A 25,275-nucleotide genomic window follows, 5' to 3' on the forward strand; every position below is an offset into this window, starting at 1 on the left:
GAATTTATATTAGTTCACACAAACACTCCATCTATGCTTTTGTTCCGGCCCTCCGGTCCAGTTTTAAGAACCCATTGTGGCCCTCGAGTCAAAAAGTTTGCCCACCCCTGGGCTAAAAACTAGCCCTCCATCTGGGGTGGTGGTTGCCAGTTCTGGCTGCTCATTGCGACTGCCTTGGAGCTCTGACATATCCTGGTGCCCAGGCTGTGCCCCAGACCAATGCTGTCAGAATTTCATGAATGTGTAGCCAAGGCTGAGAACCCTGGCCAGGGCATTTGTGATTTAAAAACCTTCTTGGCTAACAACTTGCCTCAGATGAAAAAAATGGGGACTGGAGTAATCAAGGAAATAAAATGAATACTGAACACAGGTCAAGAAAAAAAAGAGAAATGCCTTGGAAGGACCAGAGAAGTGAGCACTCTTCATAAAGTGATGGATAATTCTCCTACTGGCTTGGTTTCTGCTCTCAGTCAGGGACCTGCAAATGTTTTGTAAAGAGCCAGATAGTTCATTTTTAAGGCTTTGTTGACCTGATAGGCTCTGAAGCAAGTAATCCACTCAATAGCATAAAAGCAGCCAGGGTGTAGGTGAATGAGTGAATTGACTGTGTTCTAATAAAACTTTATTTATGGATACTGCAATGTAAATTTTATATAATTTTTATGTGTCACAGAGTATTCTTCCTTTGATTTTGTTTCAAGTGTTTAAGAATGTAAATGCATTCTTAGCTTGCAGGCCACAATAACAGGCAGCGGCTGGATTGGGCCTGTGGGTTCCAGCTTGCCAAGCCCTAATCTAGGCTAGACACCAGAGCAGCCCTACTAGTAGATAAGAGGAAGCACAGACCTGAGCAAAATGCAGTGAAAATATTACCTTGATGAAATTATTAGATTCAGGAAAGTGTATATGAACACGTAGAACAGTGCCTCATAGTAGGTGTTCAATAAATGATATTATTGTTGAGTGGACGGATGAATGAAACACTAACTCTTGCTCCTCAGTGGAACTAGCCTAGGAGAACAAGGTGCTCTCAGGCACTGTTCTCAGTGCTTTACACGTTTTAACACATCCCATCTTTACTAAACCTCCTATAGTAGGAACTGTGGTTACCCCCAACCTTAAGAAAGCTGGGGACAGAGTACTAAATGAACTTGCTTGAAGTCACAAGTTTCTTTACTAAGATAGGATTTCTACTCAGGCTGTCTGACTCCAAAGTCCATGCTTGTCACTACTAAGTTGTTTTCTGCAAGGTAAAAATAACATATCTGTATATACACATGCATAGAAATAAACTTTCCATGCCTTCGTTATTTTTTAAGAGAGAATTAAAAAAAATCAATAAATTTAAATTTTGCTTCACTGAATAAAGTCCAATCTTTATATTTTGATAATATCCCATCCTCTCTTAACACTGTATGTTAAAGCAGGGGTGTTCAACTGGTGGTGATTTTACCCCACAAGGGGACATCTAGCAGTGTGTGGGGACAATGCATAATTGGGGTGTGAAGAGGTCAATGTGCTGCTACAATGTACAGGACAGGCCTCCTTAACACAGAATTACTCTGCCCCAAATGTCCTTAGTGCTGAGAAAGCCCCGTTTAAAGCCAGCATGCAGTGCTAGCATACAGGACCGCATGCAAAGCACCACAGCTGGTCATTTGAGTCACTGTGGCCTCAGACTCGGGTTATCCTGTTGCTGACTCAGGGACTGGTAAGTAGCTGGTTGTGAGAAAGGCCAAAAATACAGATGTACTCTCCATCACCTGGCACAGCTCCACTGTGGCCGGAGAGAAGCAGACATGACCTGGGCCACAGCTCACCTTAAACTTAAAATATCGTTGAAAAGTAGAAGTAGAAACCCAACAGTCGAGCCATTTCTACCACATCAGGAGGCTATTTCAGGGAGTCTTTCATCTTATGGGCAGAAAATGTCTGCAGGGTGTGCTCACTGAACAGTATTTGCCATGATTGCAGTTTGCTTTAGCAGTTTGCATGTTAACTGGGTCAGAGCAAGAAAGGTTGTTGGATGACACTGCCAGATGGGGAGTGATGACACACCTACTCATCTTCAGTGGTGTTACTCCTAACACTCTGCTCAGCCCATACCCACCCAACGTCCCCCAACCCCAGCACCAGCATCTAAAACAGGCAACTCTGAAGCCCTGGCCTGGTAGCTCAGTTGGTTAGAGAGTTGTCCTGATATGCCAAGGTTGCAGGTTCGATCCCTGGTCAGGGCACAGACAAGAATCAATCATTGAATGTATAAATAAGTGGAACAACAAAAATCAATGTTTCTCTCTCTGTCTCTGTCTCTCTCTCACCAATAAAAAAACAAACAAACAAAAATACGCAACCAGGAACTCTAATCCAGTGCTCATCCATCTAGAAGAGGGAAGCATTTTATAAAATGACATCTATTTTCCTGCTAGACTAGATTCATACTCATCTCACCTCTATTTCTGTAAGTTCTCGCTTTTACTATTTCCTTTATTTTCTGTGAGGAGCAGAAACATAGATGCTATGGAAGCTGGCTCACAGACGCCACAAATCTTTCTTAGCTATTGGAAAAAGCAAGGTCGCCCTAGAGCTTTTGTTTATGCCTGTGTGGTCTTCATATTATGACTCACAGAGGACACCACTGAGGTGCGTGAGAAATTGACATTGGCCCCTTGTGGCCATGCATTAGGAAGAAGAAAAGGCAAGATACTTACAGTGTAGAACCAGAACTTCACGATGGGGGCATTGTAGAACTCGTAGATTTTTCTGCCCAAGGGGATTAACCGGTGCCTGCTCTGAACTTCTTCTTCATCCTTCTTCCTGGAAGATTCCCCGTTGCTTCGTCCCAACATTGCCTGCAGTGGAAGAGAATGAATACCATCACAGCAAGGCTCTGGAGGTCATGGAGTTCAATGTGTTCATTTACGGAGGAGGAAAACATGCTCATAGAACCTCAGGCTTTGTCCAAGGCCCCCAGAGAGTTAGAGACTGTGCCTTCCCTACATGTGCATTTTTCTCTCTCATTTAAAAAAAATATGTTTTTGTTGATTTCAAAAAGAGGGAGAAAAAGGGAGAGAGATAGAAACATCGACAGAATCATTGATTGGCTGCCTCCTGCACACCCCCAATGGGGATTGAGCTTATAACCTGGGCATGTGCCCTGACTGGGAATTGAACAGTGACCTCCTGATTCATAGGTCGACACTCAACCACGGAGCCACACTGGCCGGGCACCATATATGTGTGTTTGCATTATACATATAATTTGGCATGAAAGCCCTTAGGGATATTTCTTGACCATTCTCATCTCTTCCACTCTGGGGACCTCTGGAAGATGTGAGTGATGGGAGATACCCAGAATTCTGAGAGGGAGAAAGAGTGTTGCCTGGGAAGGCCATGACTCTGGCTTTTCTCCTAATTCCACTCTGCCCATATATATTGTGAAACAGGCAGGTCTGGGTTCAAACTGTGTCTTCACTCATGCTAATGACTCTTAAGTCAAAGGTAAATTGGATCACTAATACCTAACTATTAGAGTGCCTAGAGCTTAGTCAGGTTACAAACATCTCCCCAACCCTTTGGCATATGTCTTGGTTACCTATTTCAAACACCATAGAACCTAAATTCCTGCTGATGTTAGTTTCATGGCAACTCCTGGACACACTGCCTTCCTCTGCATGGTAGAGTCAACCAGGCAGGACTAGAAGTCAGGCCTGACCTGGAGAGGCCCTCATCTCAAGCTGCTGGAGATTTCCTTAAGAATTATTTCCTTCCTCATTCATGAAAATAGCAGCAGCAACAACAATAATAATGATGAAACATCACAGAAAAGGCAGAATTTGAGAAAAGACAGACGCATGCCTGTCTGGATGGCAAGTGACAGGATGCCCCAAAGATGGCTAAGATTCTAATGGTGAAGAGTTCCAGGCTTTGGGTCGCTCAGAGGAGGATCGAGTCCTAACTTGGACACTTAGACTCCATGGCACCTTGGACAAGTCTTTTAACCTCGCTGAGACTTAGTTTCTTTGTAGAATGAGGGTAATACAAGCACCTGCTATAGGGTTGGTCTATAATCAATAAGCATCTGGCACTTAAGTATTAGCTGGTCTTTAAAGTGATCTGAGACTTTCTCAAATACTGTTGACTGAAATGATCTAGTTGATATTTCTTACCAGAAAAGGAAGTATGTTTATTAGGAGTCTATTATAATTTCTTGGCTTTAATTCTTTCAATATCATTCTAAGACAAGGTTAGTTCTACAGTGTTTGGGATATAAAATTTTCATTAAATGTGAGAACAAGGTAAAACCTTTTAACTGCTTATAGACTAATTTGGGTTAAGAAAAACCTGGGAATACAGGTTTGTAGTTGAGACATCGAATTATAGAAATAATTTCTGGTTATCTTGAAGTTGAGAACACAGACAACCCCTAGGTAATCCTGTCTTCAAACCACCTTACATAAAATCCTAATATGCAAATTGTTAGAGCGAGAGTTCGACCGCTGCTATGACGCGTGCTGACCACCAGGGGGTGGTGCTGAACATGGTGGGCATTGGCGATGCGGCGCTGGCAGTGGGCAGCATTGGAGGTGCTGCCAACCCCGATGGGCCCCGATGAGAGCAGGACCATGGCAGGATGGTGGAGCAGGTGAGTGGGCAGCACCAAGCCAAGGTATGTGCAGAGCCTGATGGCTCCGCCAATCGCCTCACAGATGCAGATGCAACCAGCAGTGGTGGCGGGGCCGGGGCCGCCCCCTGGCTCCCAGGTGCTGAGGGGGCCCGGCCCCAATCGATGGCCCTGCAGACAGTGACCAGTGGCCGGCAGGCCCCGATCACCTGATCAGGGCTGGGCCCCAGGCTGGGATGGGGAACTGGAGGTAGGTGGCAGCTACCAACCTCCTGCGGTGCCCGGGTTGGGGGCTGCGACCTCTCACTGGCTACCTGGGGGCAGGGATGATGGGGGTGACGGGGATGGAGGTGCGGTGGGAATGCGGGGTGTCTGCCGAGCTCGCTCTCACTCCCCCTGCTACCCTCCCCCGGAACTCCAGGACTCACACACTGGGGAAGCCTCAGGTGCTGGGCGCCCACAAGGAGCCCGCCTCACACCCGCACGGCCTCTTCCGGGTGAGCCGGGCTGCAGCTGCCGGGACTGCAGGGGCTGGGCGGGCTCCCGTGGGTTTGCCCAGGAGCTGGACTGCGAGGCCAGCTGGGAGAGAGTGCACTGCCCACCTGGCTTCTGTGCAGCACCGCTGGGCGGCCCAGAGGCCCACACTGCGCCCTGGCCCGTGGCGTCCTGCGCTCACCACATCTCCGCGTGGGGACTCGGGCGCCATGACTCAGGTAGAGGGGGGTACATGGGGGCCTGGGGGGCCAGGTGCTGCCCATGGCCCAGAGGTTACCTATTTCTTGGTTAGATGCTCTCGCTTTGATTGCCAGTGAGGCCTAGGGATTGCACCCATGCATGAATTTTGTACACCAGACCTCTAGAATAAAATATTAGCTTTGACAATTTTTGTCATTGTCTCAAATATCCACGTCACTCACATATCTATCACAAATGATTTGCCTGTAACCAACAGGATTTCTGGAGAAGGTAACTTCCATTCCTTTATGGACCCTTTGGCTAGAAAAGTACCTTGAGTTAATGAATAGGTACCATTCTATTCTCTGGCCTAGTTAGGAGTTGGTTTTGGTCAGTAAGTTGAATCAATCTTCATGATGGATATAGCAAACCAGAAAGCAATAGTTTCATAAGTATTGATCACTGACTCCAAGAAATTCTGAGGCTACATATTTGTCCCTGTATAACTTATAATTTATGTAACACAAACACAATTATCCTACTTCTGTTTGCTTATTTATGTGCTCAACAATACAATGCTATTTGGGGACACAGTGAGATGAAAGTAAAGGCAGTTTGGAGGGCTTAGGCATCTTGGAGAGTGGCATCTTCAGGTAACCTCTAGGGACAGCGGCTTTCCCAACAGAGTCAGAACAATGCCCTGGGTCTGTGGACATGTTGAGACTTCATTAGGCAAAATGCAAGACATTTATCTGGCAATGCAGATTAAACAAAAACAAAAATACAACAACCTGTTTTGCCTTTATTGTTCAGATATATTCTAAAGTGGATGCATTTTTAAATGGCTTGTCTTTCATAAGTTTAAGTAAAGTATTAAAAATGGTTTTTTAATTTATTTATTTTAGCGAGAGAGAGGAAGAGAGAGAGAGAGAGAGAGAGAGAGAGAGAGAGAAATCAATTAGTTGTTCCACTTATTTATGTATTCATTGATTGATTCTTATATGGGCCCTGACAGGGGATCGAACGTGCAACCCTGGCATATCAGGATGATGTGCTAATTGACCGAGCTACCCACCTGGGGCCAAATAAAGCATTTTTGATATTTTATTAGTTCCAGCCTAAGCAGCTTAATTTGCTGATCTTGTTAACTTACTTCCCCAGTAGTCAAACATTTCCTTTGCCTACATTCCTTAAAGCAGAACGTAACAGGGCCAAATACAGACAAAACTGCACAATATAAATTTGAAAAATCTTTGCTACCTGAACACAGATGTCAAGTCTGGGTAAGATCCTTTGAGGTGAACTAAGCTATTAAATGCTACTAAAATTAACAAAGGAAGGCTGATATTTCATGTACAGCTTTGGAAGGGCCAAGAGAAACGGTCTCATTCTAAGAGAGGAAATACTGGTTTTACACGGAAGCTCAAATATTAATCTTATAAAAAGAGCAGAGGTGTCAACAAGCTGCATTATCCAGTCCTGTCCAGGGTCCAAGCCAATACCAGGGTCCGTGCTGTGACAATATTTATCAGTAGGATCAAAAGAAGTCCTACCTTGAAGACAACTGCCATCCTTCCTTACCTTCTCCCTGCCCTTCCAGCCTGTGGGGAAGAAGCTCGAGCAGCAATGCCACGTTGGTGTCTTCTACTTGGGTTCTCAATAACTCACCAGGGTCTATTCTCTGAGAAGCAGACTTTGTCTCAGTCCAGAGATGCATCTTTACTCTGGCTTCTTGAAGGGTCAGGTTACCAAAGCTCTAGACCAGGGGTGGGGAACCTTTTTTTTCTGCCAGGGGCCATTTGGATATTTATCACATTTGCGGCCATACAGAATTATCAACTTAAAAATGAGCCTGCTATATTTGGTCAAACGTTTAATTAACTCACTTCTAATGCCTTGGCAGGGCCAGACCAAATGACTTCACAGGCCTTATACGGCCCGAGGGCCGGACATTCCCCACCCCTGCTTGACTGAGCAAGAGAAGGAAGCTGCCTTCTTTGTTTTCTTCTTTGAGACCCAACAAGAAAAAATACTGCCTTCAGCTTCTGGCTACCTTCCTAAAATCCTCCCTCGAGCCTTCCTAGGAAGTATGCCAATGTCAAGGCCATGTCATACTTGACATAGGAGTCCCATGCATCACTTTCAGATTCTCTCTGCTACATGGTAGACCAAACCAGCCGAGTGCCTACATTTGAGACTAGGAAAAAAAATTAGCATCCCTTTGCCTATCAGCTAAAAGCAGGGCCCATGAAATCTCTATGCCTGGGTTCTAATGCCAGCTTTACAACTAATTAGCTGAGTACCCTTGAGCAATTTAACCTCTCTGAGTCTCAGCTTCCTCATCTGTAAGATGGGATAAATAATAGTACCTAGCTGTGGGATTGTTGTGAGGACTCCACCAGTAAGTGCATGTGAAGCACTTAGCACTGTTTAATCAAGGCTTACCATGCACTGAACACCAGTGTACATGGTTTACATGCACACTTTTTATATAGTCTACATGCACCTGTAAGCTATTATTATTCCCATGTTAGAGGTTAAGAAACTGTGTCTTTGGTTTCACAGTGAATAGGTGATGGGGCAGGATTCTGGATCCAGAGCACACACTCTTTACCCCTCTGCTGAAGCTGTCAATAAAGATCCTGTAGTACTACTACAACGCTTATGCTCATAATCAAAGTATGTTTTATCCTTGAAGGGTGCAGAGGCCAAAAATATGGTAAGATCCTTAGGGAAGACAGTCACCCCTATCAGAGAGGGAAGTAGACCGCCAATTTTTATACATTGAAACTGAAAGCAAACATTGGCTTTAAACTCAGTGAGTCAAAAGCTGTGAGTGATTTATCAATCAAAAGAGTGTCCCAATGTATATACCCTGTTACACACGAGGCTGAAATTGTGCCTTAAAATAGATCTTTAGAAAGGGCCTAGTGGAAAGAAATAGTGTTTATTTGGAGGAAAAAGCAATTCACAGAGGTGTCCTACTAAGATAATAATGCAAAGGCCTTTTGTCACCTGAGCAAAACCAATTTTTGTTTTTTCCCCTTACAGCTTCTCTGGGTCATCACAGTGACTGGTGAGAGGCTGGGAAGGGTGAGGCATATCAAGGAGGTCCTGTGGATTTGGTGCTTGGTGTCTCCAAAGCTATGAAGCCTTGTTTGTCCCTTTAACAGCCTGTGATATTTTTAGACCTTGGCTACAATCCAGTGGCAGTCACGCTGCTCCGGCGGGGGTTGCGGGAAGCTGTCCCATGCCCAGCTGCCCCATTCGCCCTGCAGAACAAAGCATCCATGCTCTACAATTACACCAGGAAGAGCTAAGAAAAACCCTCCATACAAACCTCAAAATTCAATCAGTCCTGCATTGTGAGCCTGACCCTGAAGACAGATAAAGGCTCAGCTTCTGATCAGAAGAAGAGTTCCAGCTCAGTGAAGCCGGCTGCTCCCAAATCACCAATCTCCTTTCTTTCCTCAAGTGCTGGGGCTGCCACATCACCTGGTTGTTTATACAGCACTGCCTGATGGGAAAATTTAGGGTGCCTTGCTTTTGAATTTCATTGGGTTGTCCTGTACCACTGACCCTGGCTGAAAAATTTCACATACAATTAGCTCCTATCATCATATTATTTGTGCATAGAGAAGGCACTTTCATAATACCCTGGTCTCACTACTCAAATGAAAGCAGCTGGTGGGAGGCTGACCTCAAGAGTTACTGAATCTTAAGCCATATCAATGGGACACGTGGATGAGGGATTATCCCCATGGGCAGTAACTGAGGAGTATTTTCTTACTGTCAGTTCCATATCCTCTTCGTCTTTTTCTTTTGTGGGCTTTTCTGGTTCTTCTGGCTCCTTCTCTTGGAGATGGATTTCCTGGGCCTGAGTCATATAAGGCATGTCGTCTTTGTTCTTGAACTCCAAGCTGAGAATTGAAGGAGGAAGTAGAATTCCCAGAATTACCTAAAGTAATAATAATGATAATAATAATAATCACATTTAAGGGATTAAGATTAGAGTGGTTGCTTAGAATCAGAGGGCCTGGGGGTGGTGTGTGTGTGTGTGTGTGTGTGTGTGTGTAAATGAGTGTTGTGTGTGCCCCAAGTGAGGACTTGCATATTTGAATAACTATGTATATTAATGCTACAAGAGTCATTTGTGTCAACCTGGGAACTGTTATGCACCGTGTAGGGTATTTTTACAATAAGTTTCTTTGCTGTAAACATCTTTTCCGCAAGCATTTTTGCTGTAAAACTAATTGGCTATAAAGCAATTTTGCCATAAAAGATAAAGTAACTGGACAACAGTTTGGGTTGACAGCGTACTCCCATTTTTATATTACATAAATCTTAGCCCTCATATTGGTCTGTACAGTGATGACTAGATATGGCGGTCTTAAAATAGTGAATGATAATTATGTATATCAACTTGATAGAAAATATGTTGACAAACTTACTGAAAGTGTAAAATAAGAGAGTATAAAGCCAGATTTCATGCTATACTAGAATATGATAACTGACATAGTCAAAGGTGGGGAGTTGAACCCACATTTCTCATAGAACTTTGGAATGTCTATCAACAGACATGTGACAATATGCCAAGAATAAAAACAATAGGTGAGCAGCTCAGCTCAAAAGAGGAGACAGATCAATATGCAATGAATGTATAAGTGCTGAAGTACAACCCACAAAATAAAACCGGTTATTTGCACAGTATTATCATGAATCTACACATGTTTTAAATGAATTCAGATATTTTGTATTTCATAATAGTCATCTTAATTTTGTTTAAATGAATTCAGATATTTTGTATTTCATAATATTCTTAATTTTGTTATGAAAATGGATTTCATTATGTCCTTTTTAATGTCCCTTTTTATTTTATTTTTCTTTCTTTTTATTTTTCCACCACCATTTATCCCCCCATATGCTCTTCCATCTCAAGTCCCCCCTCCCCACCCTCTTCCCAAAATGATCACATTATTGCCTGTGTCCATGAGTTCCTTCTCTTTTTTTCTTTTTTGCTCAATCTCTCCACCTCCCTCAACACCCACCCCCAACAGAGCTGTCTGCCTGCTCTCTATCTATGAGTCTGTTAATTTTTAAAATTTTATCTTGTACAGAAAAATTGTCTTATGGCCAATTAGTTTTGTGGCAAACATGTTTGCGGCAAAGCAGCTCTTTGCAAAAATACCTACAACCGTTGTGCACAGTAGCTCAATCTGATTTTGGAGAAACAAAGCATCTTACCAAAATATATATTACCCAATTAAACTCACTTTGCATGGGGGAAACTGAGGAAAAAGAGAGAGCCTACCCAAGGCAAAAGTGGGAAAGAATTGAGTTTCCCATTTAGCCATTAAACAGCACTTGATTGGTGAAATCAATTCATACTTATATCCATTGGCATTTATTTGCTAGTGTGACAATTGGAGTTGATCATGTCATCTGATTATGTCTAAAAAATTCTGTCCTAAGTTGATCTTGAGAAAGTCCATGTCGGAAAGCATTTTATTCATTTTAGAGCTTCCCCCTGTCATCTACTACTATCCCACAGAAACACACACATACACACCCCAGCAGTCTCTGTATTCACCACAAGAAGCCCCTGTTCAAATATAGCATCCCACACTGTATTTCTCTCATGTCTAAACAACATGCTTAAGTCTCTATGTGACAATACTGAATCCACGGGCCTTTTTCATAAGAAGCAACCCCATTCTCGGTTTGCCAGGGCAATGCATTTCTGAGCGATAGTACTGACATCTGACTTGTATTCCCTAAATCTCCCACCTCTTCCCTAATCCTAAAATGGTTCTATTGCACAAGGTTCCAGAATATGAACCAAGGTGAGGGGCAGAGAGGATCCTGGAGGGTAAGTAAAAATAATTCTCAAATAACAAATAAAGGACAACCCATCCTCAAATGCCCACAGGGACTGTGGAGCAGCTAAGGGAAAAGAGAGAGTGATGGCCCTGAACTCAGGGTGCCTGGCAGGCTGGGAAAGCTCAGGTGGCCTGCTGGCAGCCTTCAGGGGGCGTGACACCCTGTCCTTGGAGCTGATAGCCAGGCTTGGCGGCCACCAGCAGCACAGCTAGGGAACACCCTTGACCCACTTCATGGCAACCTTCTGTGACTCCTGGCCAAGAGCCCATGGAAGGATGGAGCAGAGGAGGGGGTGCTGGTTCAGCCAGAGTGGCCTCAGTGATCCCTCTGGTCTCGTGGCCCTTCTGCTTTGGGCTGCTCTCAAAGTTACCCAGATCAGGTAGTTCTACGTAAATATGAGCCTGGTTTCACTTGTAACAGCCACAAACTCTAACCAGATAAACTATTTTAACACATTCATTTAATCTTCCCCCTCCTATTTTTGCCTTTATTTTACTTCTTTCAGTTTAATGTTTTCTTTAAAAAGCATTAAGAAAACATAAAAAGCAAAGCCACCCATTATCCTTATACTTCAACCTTAGAGGTAACACTATAATTTACTGTGTAGTGTTCCTGTTTTGTTTTGTGTTTTTTTTTAAAAAAACTCATCTATACAATTGTAACTATACACGTACATGGTTTAAAAAAAAACAAAAATGGTCTCTGGTTACATATATGATGATCTGCAACTTGTTTTTCTTCATTTAAGAATAGATCAAGATTATCCAGTAGTCTTTACATATAAATCTACCTCACTATTATTTCAGTTTAAACAATTTCTCAAGTATAGCTGAATAAGAGCCAATGTCTCTTTTGACTGGTGTAAAGGAGGCCAGGGTATTCCATCTCCCTCGCAGTGAACAGTTGCCCAGGTAAGCGACTCCTTGTACAGCACAGCTTGTGCCAGAGTACATGGTATCCCTACAGAACCTGAGTGAGACTATCACATTTTGGATCTTCTGAAAAATATTAATGTCTAGGCACCATCTCTGTTGATTCAGCAAAATTTAGAGGATGTCTTAGCCTCTACATGAAAACAAAACAATCCAAAAAGCACTACTACACAGAAGATCCTGATGCAGTTGGGGTGTAGAGTCACCCTCCTGAGATATGAAAATGCCTAATCCCACTGCATATTCGGCTTGGAAAACTCCAACCAACCCTCTGGTGCTCATAGCCAATAGGTCCTTCTGGGTGCACTGACCTTGAGGCCTGAATTCTTGCGCATCCGGAGCCGGCCCATCCACATGTCTGTGAGCAACATCTGGCTGCACGTGTGTGCGATGAAGTCGCGGTGCTTGGCAGCCACTGCGAGCTGCAGGCATGTGGCATTGCTCCAGTTCTTTAGCTCATATGTCAGCAGCTTCATGGCCAGTTGCTCATCCTGCTTGTAGGACTGGTCCAGGAGCTCCACGGCCAGCTGGCCAAAGTCCCTGAAAAAGAGAATGTAAAGGGTCATCTTTTAGCCATCTTGGAGACCCACTGGCCAAGCCAAAAAAGGTGGGTTCTGAATGGTCTAGTTCAGTGGTTGGCAAAGTGCAGCTTGCAAGCCACGGTTTGCCGCTCTGTTGACTAATGACTTTGCCGACCACTGGAATAGGGACTTAATCACAAGGAACAACAGCCTGTAATTATTGGAATCGATAGTCTAGGTCAGTGGTCGGCAAACTCATTATTCAACAGAGTGGCAAACCGCGGCGGCTCGCGAGCAGCAGTTTGCCGACCACTGGTCTAGTTGTTTTTTATGGGATCTAGTCTCTGCATTCATTCATCCAGCCAACATCCATTAAACAGCTATACGTGCCAGACACCGTGTTTAAAACTAAGGGCGTAAGTCAAACAAGGCATGACCCCTGCACTTAAGGCCCTCAATTCAAGGTATATGGATGAGGATGGCAGACCAATAAATCAATGATTAGAGTGCAGTGTGTTTTCTTCAGACCTCAGTTCAAATCTGAGCCTAGCCACAAAGTTGTCATCTTGGACAAGTTACTTAAATTCTACGTCTCATTTCCTTTAGCTGTAAAATATGCATAACCAGAGGATCTATCTCTTAGGGCAGGGTTCTAGGTGTATTTGCTGTAAGCATTTTTGTTGCACACCTAATTGGCTGTAAGGCAATTTCACCATAAAAGATCAAATAATGGTGGACAGTTTGGTTTATGTTTGACAGAATTTATTTAAGCTGGTTGTCAGTTTAGTTTCATTCCTCCATGGAGGAGGTTCTCACAGTTACTTCCATTTTTACATTATATAAATCTTAGCCCTTATAATGGTCTATACAATGATGAGTAGATGTGGTGGTCTTAAAATAGTGGACATTAAAAACTACGTGTAAAGCCAGATTGCACACTATACTAGAAAATGATAACGTATCAGTTTGCATATCATTCAGTGACCACAGTCATCCTCTCATCCAGCAGAACCGAATGTTCCCCAAGCTATGGCAAATATAAAAGAAAAGTATATACAATACCATGAATGAAAGACTTAGAAGACAATGTATTTTCATTTTTTGCAATAGTTTTTAAATTTTGTTAATAATTTTTCACATTCCATGATATAATTTTTAATGCCCCTCTTTTATTTTTCACTATTTTATCTTCTATGGCAAAATTGCTTTACAGCTGACTACCTGTGTGCTAAAAATGCTTGCAGCAAAGATGTTTCCGGCAAATATGCCTACCGTGAAAATACCAGACATGTTGGGGAGGTTGAGAGGATGAAATGAAATCTTCTATAATCTGTTTGTACCCCCATAGCTAGTACTGTATACCATAAACAGTAATTATTTTCTAAAAAATATATTTTTATTGATTTCAGAGAGGAAGGGAGGGGGAGAGAGAGATAGAAACATCAATGATGACACCAATGATGAGAGAGAAACATTGATTGGCTGCCTCCTGCACACCCCACACTGGGGATCGAGCTCATAACTCCGGCATGTGCTCCTACCAGGAATTGAACCTTGACTTCCTGGTTCATAGGTTGATGCTCAACTACGGAGCCATGCCGGCTGGGCAACAGTAATTCTTCATGTCTACTCTCTCTGTGTACCATTGGGGTGATACTGCCTTGCCTTCAAGTTCTGGGGAGCTCAGACCCTCCATCCAATATTTGGGGTCCACCTTCCCTTTTTGTCCCCTGACCACCCCATTTCCTGGGCTGGCTGACCTGGAGTTGTGGTTCAGCTCCTGGGAGATGTCATCGACCATGTCGTTCTCGGAAGCCTCATGAGCCATGGCTTTGCAGAGCTTGCAGGCCACCAGGGCCTTGGCCATGGCCTCCTCGCCATGCTGCCAGAAGAACAAGGCCATTTTCTGCCGCTTCATCAGGACGGCCCACACCATCAGCTCATGGAAAGGGAAAGGAAAGTGGTTGATCTCAGGGTCATCCAAGTCAATGTCTACCTCTTCTTCACGTTTCTTGGTTGTCTTTCTTCCTCTCCTCAAGGGAACGTCATCCTGTAATTTTAGGGTGAAAAAAAAATAGAGGTGGAGTTAGAAATGAATCAATGAAATTCAGTCAACGGTTATTATATATTTACTACTAGCCCAGCTCTGACAGATCCATAAATGAACTATTGGCACACCTCATTTGATTGTTTCACTTTATTGTACTTCCCAGATGTTGCATTTTCTACACATTGAAGGCAAAAGAACACGACTTGCTTTATTGCGGTGGTCTGGAACCGAACCCGCAATATGTCTGAGGTATATGTGTATCCTCTCCTAGCTCCAATCCTAAAAGAATGCTCAAGCTCATATATGTCTAATTTTAAAATGAGTTAGAATAGCATAAGCACAGTCCTATGGGAACATATCATTGTTATACTTTAAATTAGAAAAAGTATGTTCAATGGGCCATTTTCTTTTTCTTTTTACTTTTGTCCTTTTCCCCCTCTGCAGGTAGGGTTATTTGTCATGCATGATGGACAGCACTACCCTTTTCTCTCAAAGGACAAGGACTTGCATTTGCATACAACAATAACCACATTAACAAAAGATGGGAGGAAGGCAGCCTCTCTGGAGTTTCTGCATACCTCATTAGGTGCATTTGTGAAGTTTTTCTGGCCTTTGGATTTGTTGCCATTTGTAAACACCCATGAACAGATTTTGCTTACTGGAATATATATGCTTCCTTGGTTTTCAAGTTAGTATTTCAAATAGGATTTATTTCCTTGTTTGTAATGCTAATATAACCTCCATGGTGAAATTTTCAAAGCTACTGTGACCTGTGCCCTCACCACTGGGAAAAATGTCACTTACTTATTGCAGAATTATGTACTAATCCTTATAACTGAAATGAACTTACTATATATTTAAAATGTGTAACAAAGAGATTAAATAATTGACACTAATAATTTGAGTAAACACCTACCTCCATTCCCAATAGTTTCAAGGCTTTGGGCTGTTGAAAAATTAATGCACAAAGTTAGATATTTTTTTTATAGATATAAGAAAAGGATCCTACTTTATCTCAAACACGTAATGAAATAATTCCATTTACCATATAGCATTTATTTAAATAAATAAAACATTACAAAGGGAACCTATTTATAGAAATTCTTAGAGAATTAGGGATTTAATGAGTTTGGGTGAATCACAGAAAATTAGGAAACTGGACAGGCATAACGCGATTGCTCAGGGTTAGAGCCTGCAGGTTTATCAACCCTTTCATGGACCAAAATTTCTTCCTTCTTCCTAAAACTGTCCTGCTCATCATCTCCATGACTTCAAGCACTTATGTGCATGATGAAACATTCAATCAAAGTAGAAGATGTTTCTCAAACCTCTGAATGACCTCTATTCCCGGAAGACTTGAGATATTATTCATAAATATATGTGTAGATGCTTCATGCTGGCCATCTTTCTATGCTGCTGTCCAGTAGATCAAGGGTCAGTGGGGCCAGAGGGGCATGTGTCGATGGCACTTACTGTAATGTCATGGAAAGTGTCAGCACAAACAGAAGCATCATTGTTCATGCTGGGAATGTGCAAAATAGGCATAGACCGAGACGGACAGAGAAGGCAACTCAGCAAAGTATAAAACTTGATTTATATTTAACAAGGGGAGATACAAAATTACATTTCAGGGGTCAGGAATTCCAATTCCACATTGCAAGTATTACAGAATGGTCGGGTACCATCTTGAAAGTTATTTAAGTAAATAAAAAGGTTATAGCACTTACGGTTCCTCCAAATTTTATTTGACCATTCAAGTCGGAATAGCTTGAACCTCGTCTCTCCCTCTTTCTTTCTCTTTTAGCTTTTATAATGACCACCAGTTTAAAATTTGTGATTTAAAAAAATTTATACTTTTTGGTGTTCTCAAAGGTCTCTTCTAGCACCACAAAATACTAGAATAATCAGAAGATAAACTTTGGTAAAAATAAAAAATTATGCCTGCCACCAGCTATAGCAACAGTTCTCAAAATGTTGTCCTAGAACCATGTGACCCTTTTGGGGGTGGAGGTCTTTCCTGAGACCCTTCCAGGGGCCTGTGAAGTCAAAGCTATTTTCATAATAACACTAAGATGTATTAATATTTGCACTGATGATACAAAAGCAACGGTTGGTAAAACTGCTGGGTACCTTGGCAAGAATGAAGGCAGTGGTACCAGGCTTTACTAGTTGTCATTAGAGTTCACTGTTATACGCTTGAAGTTTAAAACAAAACAAACAGTTGCACTTAAGAATGTGCTTGATGAGCCCTGGCTGGTGTGGCTCACTGGACAGAGATTAGGCCAGTGCACTGAAGGGTTGCCAGTTTGATTTTCAAGGGCAGTACCTGGGTTACAGTGAGTGTTTGGGAGGCAACCAATTGATGTGTCTCTCTCACATCGATGTTTTTCTCTCTCTCTTTCTCCCTCCCTTCCAATTTCTCTAAAAATCAATAGAACAAAACAACAACAACAAAAGAATGTGCTTGATGAGGCCTAAAAAATAATAACGTGTGTTAAATTTCTACTCTTGTTAGTAAAAAATGCCTTTTTACTATTCTGAGGGATGAAATGGGAAGCCGCAAAAAGCACTGCTGCTACATACTGAACAAGGATGGGTGTCCTGAGGGAAAACACTCACGGGGTTGTTTGGGATGAATTATGGCCACTTTGTTTCATGAGCTATCTGTGTGAAGAAATGACTGGTAAACAACTAGGGTTACTTAGACCTGGATGGCAGACATTTTGGAAATGAACTAAGTAGGACTGTCATTTCAAGGAAAACAACTCACAGTATTGGTTGTCAATGACAAAATTCAAACTTTCAAGCAGATAACAGAATCTTGGAAAACCCACCCTATGACCTTGACAGTTTTTCAGTACTTAAAGACTTTTCTGATGAGATTGAAGGTGAATGCAAGTTTTTGCAAGTTTTTTAAACTGTATAATAAAATGTGTCAACGTTTAGATCAGCATATAACTCAACAAACCAATATTTTACAATGACCCATCTGCGATGTTAAAATATCTATACAAACTGCAATTTGGATTTTAATAGGAAAAGTTCACTGACAGGGTTTCAGATTTCATGTTGCAAACTAATCTTCAAGAAAATTGCCACTTGAATTTTGATGTACTATCAAAAAAGAATAGCTACAATTATCACAAAAGATTACTTCTTCCTTTGTTTGATACACTTGTCATATTTGTCACATATTTATGTGAGGGCAGATTTTCTTCATATATTTTAACCAAAACAATGTCTTGTAACAGACTGACTACAGAAGTAGATATGAGAATCTAACTATCTTCTGTTAAGTCAAACATTACAGAATTTTGCAAAAAATGTAAAACTATGCTACTCATCACTAATTTTTGTTTTTGAAAACATATTGTTTTTCATAAACATGCTCTCTCTGTTAATATGTAATGGATGGACTTCTTATGGTCATCTTAAGATGAATTAATAAATAATTATTTTTTAATGTTTCAACTTTAATTTCCAGCATGATAAATATTGATAGAACCCAAAGTAGATAAAAAAGCTTTTGGGAGTCCTCAATAATTTTTAAGGGTATAAATAGATCCGTCTGGACCAAAACCTTGAATATTGCTGCGGTAGATAATAAGATTCGTTTGAATTTCACTGCTATTCTCTGATCATAAGGCTCACTCTCAGTGTGTTTCTGATTTGAATTGGACTTAGGTAAAGAATACATCCCTCTCCCCCTATTTTGTTAAAAACAGATTTGATGGTGGAGGGAAGAAGAGGTGGGGCAATTGCCTTCTCATCTCATCTCCCACTAAGAGAGAAGGAAGCCACACCCTGAATCGGTAGCACCCTAGTCCACCCAGGAGTCCAGGAACCCGAATTTGCCTGCAAGCCTCACCCTCTTGGGGCCGAAGAGATTGTGGTAGAGCGTCCGGAAGCGCTTGCGTGTGTAGTTGCAGCGATAAGCTCCGCCCATCAGGTATTCTATCACCAGGCCAATGTCGATCAGGCTGATTCTGTAGTCAGGTGGCAGGTTCCCCTGTTAGGGAAGAAGGAAAAACAAACAGAGCCAAAGGGCAGCGTGATTTACTAGGGATTCGATCCCATGTGTTCTGTAACTATTTTAGAGTAAAAAAAAAAAAATTAATTAAAAAAGAAACATATGAATGAATTATTATGCTGGTTAATTAATTCACCTTAAAATAGATCCAACCGAAACCTGGATATTCTCTCTTGGAAAGAAGACATAAGTTAAATAAGAAGATGCAGTAATCGTCGGCAAGAACAGAAAATCAAAATATTTATTCAAGTCTTCAGCTGAGGAGAAAAACACACCAGCGTAGCAGAAAGAAACACAAGGCTAGACATGGCAAATGCTACGGCTCTCAGACGCTAGGAGCTAGGTTCCCCAGCTGCCCCCAGGCCCCTGGCTGCTCTGCCTCAGACCCAGGCCTGTTACTGCCCTTTGCTGATCATTTATTTCTTCACACTCACTAATTGAAGACTCCTTCCAGAGGGGATTGGTATTGCCAGGGCTTGTATCAGGTGGGGTATGCTTAGAGCTCAGATAGCCTTTAATACCAAACTTCTATTAACAATGAACCTTTGGCTCTTTTTCATAAAAGGAGATCAGGATGGATGTCAGATGAAGTCATTTATGAACATCTCTTGTATTGAAAGAGAAAGCAGAGAGAAAAAGCCTTATATTATTCATTGTTTTATTTATCTTTGTATTCCTAGTGCCTTTTATAGTGCCTGATGTGGGGTTGGCATTCGAAATGCTTTTTGGTGAAAATATGAATGAGTAAAACAGTGCAATTAACTGATGTGGTGGGATCATTCTGTTTTTTGTTTTGTTTGTTTGTTTGCATTATGTTCTCAGTAAGAGAACCAACTAGCCACAGTGTGTGAGTCACCCTTGTTTGGGAGAGCCTCAGTTTACTGCAGAAATTTGACTTGAAATGTGCATATTGGTGTGTTTGTATGGGCAGGAATGAATGGATAGCAATTGATGCACCAGCCGAAGTGTATGAATCCGGTGCTGCTCTTCCAACTTCCTTGCTGCTTGTGGACTTAGTTCTCAGCCCCGCCCACTGCATTTTACCTCTCCCTTAACTTGGGATACAGGCAGGCTTGGGACCTAATCTGAAATGGCTGAGCAAAGTGGGACTGTGTGAAGGGCTTTCTAGATGAGATGGAAGCACTTGAAGGCACACAACCCCTCCCATCCCTGACCTTGGCTCTTCAGAACCCATTTCTTTGCTGAATTGTCCCTTCACAGAAAAGGTCTCTCCGCTCCTCCCCCTCTTCCTCAGAATTTCAGGATCTCTTTTGTTTGAAGATTATCTCATCAATCTAAATTGTCAAATTAAGCTATCCTCAGGCTGCCGGGAAGGACCAATGGTCTGGCTTTATGCAAAGCATGGTAAAAACATAACAAAGGGAGCTCAGAGAAGGTTTTATTTGAAGATCATAACTTTTCAGGTATTGCCCTTTCCATAGACATTAAGCTGATTTAAAAAACATTACCCATGCGACCATTTTTCTCCATTATTATGGGATAGGTGAACAAGGCTGCAGTTTCTGTATGGTCTGGCTCTACCAGATTGTTAAGCAACTCTGTGATTTCAAAGGTGGAAGAGCCAGAGCCTGGCCGCGCCTGAATCAGCCTCCTCTCCCATGCATTTGGCTCCATTAAGGATGCCCTCCAGAGGAAGCCCACCCTGTCTGTTATTTCCTTGGCACTGTGAGGTAGGCAGGGTAAGGAACACTGGCTGGGACTCAATGCCCTGGGCTTCTGTCTATAAGACAACCAGCCACTTTCCCTCAACACCTCAGTTTTCTCAGTAAAAAGAGTTGAACTTCCTGGCCTCTATGGTCTGCAATGTACCAGGTTTAGAAAAAATCCCCCAAGGATTTATTATGATGCTTTTGAAAGGCAGCTATAGCAAGTCTAGGAATCTGTGCCTATTTTCAACCTTGTAACAATTTTCTAAATTTAAAATGTGGGTAATATCGAATCTAACACCTATACATTTTCATTTGAGATATCCATATGGAAGCATTAGTTGGAATTCTAAGAACAAGAATCAATATTGTCTGAAGACCAGTATTGAATGGCAATATTTATACATGTGACATGTCTGTAAGAGTGGGAGTTGTCAGGAAGAATAGTGATAATAGTAAAATTCTAAATAAATAAAATTTAAGAGGGGCAAAAAACCCATTTTTTTTGTAAATGACTTCATTCATAAAGGGCTTATAGGTTTATAGACTACCAAAGAAGGTGGTGTAATCTTCTTCTTTTCTTTAGAAAGTTCTCATATAAAGCTTGATTATTTTAGAGTGATGTATGGTCTGGTCTGAAGCAGGGGAAAGGATTCAAAGACTATCCTAGGTTCTCCCCAGCTTTTAGTGAAGGCCAGAAAGAAAACGGGCCTGCATTCTGTTTGACCACAAGGTGGCGATGTTCACCTGTCCTAACCGAAACCAATGTGGGCTCCTTCCTCCTCAGCATTTGCCTGCCCGTTCTGTTTTGTGTAATAACTGATGTAAATGAATACAGAGCAGATTGGAGGATTTGGGGATAAGGAGAGAGTCAGATGCTTTTGTTGAAGTGATATCTGGAGGAGGGAAAGCTTACGTTACCAAATAATGCGTTTGAACTCAGTCTGCAAGACTGCAGCTGTTTCTTTCCAGAGGCTTATGGAAGCAGGGAAATTAGTTTCACAATTTTTACTGGGAAGAGAGGAAACCTTTTGGGGAAGAAGAAATAGATTTAATAAAATGTATAAAACTGCCATAACTGTGTCCTGGGTGAACTCTGAAGGGGATGGCAGCATTGGTGCCGGTCTGGGCCGAAGGCCTTGGACATCTGTGTCCTGCAGGTGTAACAGATGTGCAGAGACCAGTAGCAAGATGACCCCACCGTGGAAATAGCACTGGGCTGGACTGTGAGCTTGCCAGATCACACCCTTTCTCTGTACCTCAGTTTACACTTTGAAAACATGCAGTTTGGACCCAGCTACTTTTAAAGTCTTGTCTGTTTCTAAAGGTCTGACTACCAGCTGGCAGGCTGCTCTTATTTCTCTGCTGCCAGGTCACTGGACAAAGACTCTGGTCCAAGCTTCCAGGTTGATGTAGTTTCCACGAATCCCCTGAGGTTTGGTTAGTGGAGCTGGGGGCTTAGAGACAAGGAGTGATAAAGGAGCAGACGGGTGGGTTTGCGCTCATCATATTCACCTCCGCTGGAAAAAAGCAGAGAAAGTGAACGGCACCTCACATGCCACAGGTAATGTCCAAAAACCTTCTGGAGGAGTCTTCCTTTACTTGGGTCCTTTTCAGACAGGAGGTCAACAATGACACTGGTGTGCTACCCCTCCTTCTGCCTGCTGTTTCTGGTGTCTACCCTCCCCTTTTTGGTAATGACTTTGGTAACTGGTAAAGCCTGAACACGTATTCCCCGTTTCATGCCGTAACAACACATGGCAAACCACGTGATTTAAGTAACCTGACCCCAGAATAAAACAGAGAAGCTTGGGTCTGTGGATAGGAACAACTTGATAACTTGAAATCGTCATCGTCTCCCTTTTTTGTGCTATAAGCTGCTACTCTGAACTGAGTTTTAACCCATGCCATCCTGAAGGATAGCTGTTAATTAAAAGAATACTTTACATTCACATAGATCTGCTCTCCTAAATGCACTCTGTTTTTCAGATGTCAGCTTATGACATCACAACACATTTCTACTTCAGGAAACACCTTTTTTCTTTTCTTGAAACTTACAACAAGCCTTCAAAACAAGACTGTTTCCTTCTGATGCATGGAAGGTGTTAATGATAGCTGGCTGTCAGGTTTACCAAGGGAGAATGGGGAAAAGACTATTCTGGTGAAAGTTTATGGAAAAAGAGGGCATTCCCCCAATGTTTGGCATGGTAATAGACTGGGCAACTAATCTTACAAAAAGTAAGAATGCTTTTGTAAATTTGTGTGGATTTAGATGGGATTATAAAATGTCCTTTCTTTACCAAATTGTGTCTGAAAAACTTTTATTCTTCATTCTGTAAAGCTCTGAGTCTTGATTCCCGTGTGAATGAATTTTAAACTATCCTAATTCCACACTACTTCTCTATAAAACAAATATCATACTCTTTTGGTGGGGAGGGATAGTAAAGGTATTCTGAAGTGCTAGTACACTTAATTTAAGAAAGAAAAACTACTGCTTTAAAACATACAGAGGCACAAAATGAGCAGGCAAATAGCTACTAAAATGACAAGTTAGAATTCACGAAAAAGCAGACAGACTGGGCCACTCTGGTTTAATAAGAGAGCATTGCTACATCCAATGGATTTATGCATGAAAACAGTCCCGGGAATTGGGTTGACTTAAATAATTTTAGATTTCTGATAGATGCTGAATAGCAACTCTTCATCTCATTGCTCCTAGATTGTTCCCTTGGTATGAATAAGTTGAGATATTGAAACTAGCATGGGAGCAGTTCTCCACATTCAGTTCTGTTGATTTCAGAGGATAGTTGGACTTGCAGATGTCATGCTGGTTAACTTATGATGGTCTGATAATTCCTAAATGCATTCCCTGGGTTGTCAGTTACTTACATTTAGTTTACAGACATATTATCAAACACTATGTTTAAGGTCCAGAATGGTGTTCATACTTATCAACAGCATTTTGTATCAGGGTTTATCACTTACTGATTAATTTTTTTTACCACAGGTTAAATCAATTAATGCATACACAAAGTCCTATAATCATAAAGCACAAAGTACATACTAATTATTATGGTCCTTAATTTTGACAATTGCTTAAACTGCCCAAGATTTTCTTAGCATTTTAAATCTTGTTTTTGTGGACTTTGAGAATCTTACTGGCCTAAATTACTAGAAGTCTTCTGGAACCATCTGAGGAAAATGTGAACTGCCTGAGGAAAATATTAATTTCTCCATCATTCAATTCTTAAAAATACACAAACGCCCTGGCTGGTGTGGCTCAGTTGGCTGGGCGTTGTCCTGTGCACTGAAAGGTTACCGGTTCGATTCCTGGTCAGGGCACATGCTCCTGTTTCAGGCTTGATCCCCAGTAAGGGGTGTGCAGGAGGCAGCCAATCAATGTTTGACTCTTACATCAATGTTCCCCTCTCTCTCCCTCCCTTGCTCTCTCTAAAAAAAATAAAATAAACAAACCCCCACCATTTTCAGTCTCCTTCTTCCATGTAACATAAAATGGAGACACGTCCAGCTCCTTTGGCTCCATTGTTATTCTTTCCTGCTTTCCAATAGTCAGATGCTCATCTTTATCACAGAAATAACTGAAGGCTGCATTTCCTGCTCCTATTTCTTCCCAAAGGAAGAAGCTAAGCATAGGCTTTCTGTTTCTCCTCACCTATTGGCAATCTCTAGTCCCTGGTAAAAAGATAAATTGTTCCTAAGCCAGTTTAGTACTATCCTGGGTGATATGTTATCATTTTTTCCCAGTTACTAAGTTAGTAAGTAAATGAATTCTTAGGTAACTATATCCTTGCTCTTGCTCTTGTACATCTTTAGCTAAGAAGTTTAAAAGAACCCTACCTTAAAAATACTCTACATGCCTTTTAATACAAGTGATGTGAGCAAATGCAAGAGGCAGCTACTGGGATTTCAGAAAAGAAAAAGTGATATTGCAAAGCAGAGTCCGGCAAGGCAGAAAACTTAATAGGAGGGATTTTGATCATTTGTACTCAGTAAGATCTAACTACAAAATCCTTTTGAAAATCACGTGGGACATTGAGAACCCACATGATGGAGGTTGATGAGTGACTTTGTTTGAAGGTTTGGATTGGCCGATGGCTGGGACTGAGGCACAAAGGCATAGCTGTTCCCTCAGAGAGCCTCACAATTCCTTCAGGGACACAGGGCAGCTTAAGGCGAGGGGATAATATCTTGTTATTTTAGAAGAATCTCAAGACATTTTATTGAATACGAGCAACAAATATCTTAGCAAAGAATACACAGTGGCTATGTACACAATCTCCTGAGATATTCCCCCTTTTAGTTTCTAGGCAATTTTCATCCAGAATAATTTAAATAAAATTGGAAGACCGGAGGGAAAGAGAAATAGGCTTGTTGAGCGCAGGTATGCTATAGCTTGAAGTGGGGTGGACCAAGGAAAGATGTGATTGTGGTAAAATGCTTGTTGGGTTGGGTGTACAGACTGCACAGCATCTGTTTCCTTTGCTTTGAAAGAACAACAGGCTTCACTCACTCACATGGACCAGAAAGGTCCACCTGGTTAATGGGAACATTATAAGCAGACCCGGGGCCTTTGCTTGACCTTTTGAAGGAAAATGAAAAAGTGCCTACAGGACACCTAAGGGTCAGTTCTAGCCATCAACATTCCTATGACATGAAGGAATTGGACTCTGTTCTTGACCTTACTTTGTAACTTCCTCTGAGTATGCCTTACGGACTTTGGTGAAGAATTGCTACAAATTGGTAGAGGGGTGTACATGTGTGTATGTGTTTGTGTGTGTGTATGTGTATGGGGGGGGGAGGAGAAAGTGCCACTATCTATTTTGTTCATTACAGTTAGAGTATCACTTCCTGGGAACGCTGTCAAAGACTCAGACC

The 25,275-nt window shown here is 41.9% G+C and overlaps 1 protein-coding gene across 8 annotated transcripts in view; it reads right to left on the reverse strand.

Annotated features, from left to right (window-relative positions):
- The window catches only part of TRPM3 (transient receptor potential cation channel subfamily M member 3), a 711,013-nt gene that overhangs the window by 80,288 nt on the left and 605,450 nt on the right, over positions 1-25,275 (reverse strand). For 5 of the 8 annotated variants that reach the window (XM_080667735.1, XM_080667742.1, XM_080667737.1 and 2 more), the window contains 7 exons: positions 18,849-18,884; positions 18,551-18,691; positions 15,599-15,628; positions 14,393-14,682; positions 12,423-12,651; positions 9,090-9,257; positions 2,712-2,852 (listed from right to left, as the gene is read on the reverse strand). In XM_080667735.1, the coding sequence (XP_080523861.1) occupies positions 2,712-2,852; positions 9,090-9,257; positions 12,423-12,651; positions 14,393-14,682; positions 15,599-15,628; positions 18,551-18,691; positions 18,849-18,884 (1,035 nt within the window). The remainder of the gene's footprint in view (positions 1-2,711; positions 2,853-9,089; positions 9,258-12,422; positions 12,652-14,392; positions 14,683-15,598; positions 15,629-18,550; positions 18,692-18,848; positions 18,885-25,275) is intronic. The other 3 variants (XM_080667736.1, XM_080667738.1, XM_080667740.1) reach the window with 1 other exon arrangement.

Source organism: Plecotus auritus (genome assembly GCF_963455305.1).
Source record: "Plecotus auritus genome assembly, chromosome: 5".
In the NCBI taxonomy this organism is placed as follows: domain Eukaryota; kingdom Metazoa; phylum Chordata; class Mammalia; order Chiroptera; family Vespertilionidae; genus Plecotus; species Plecotus auritus.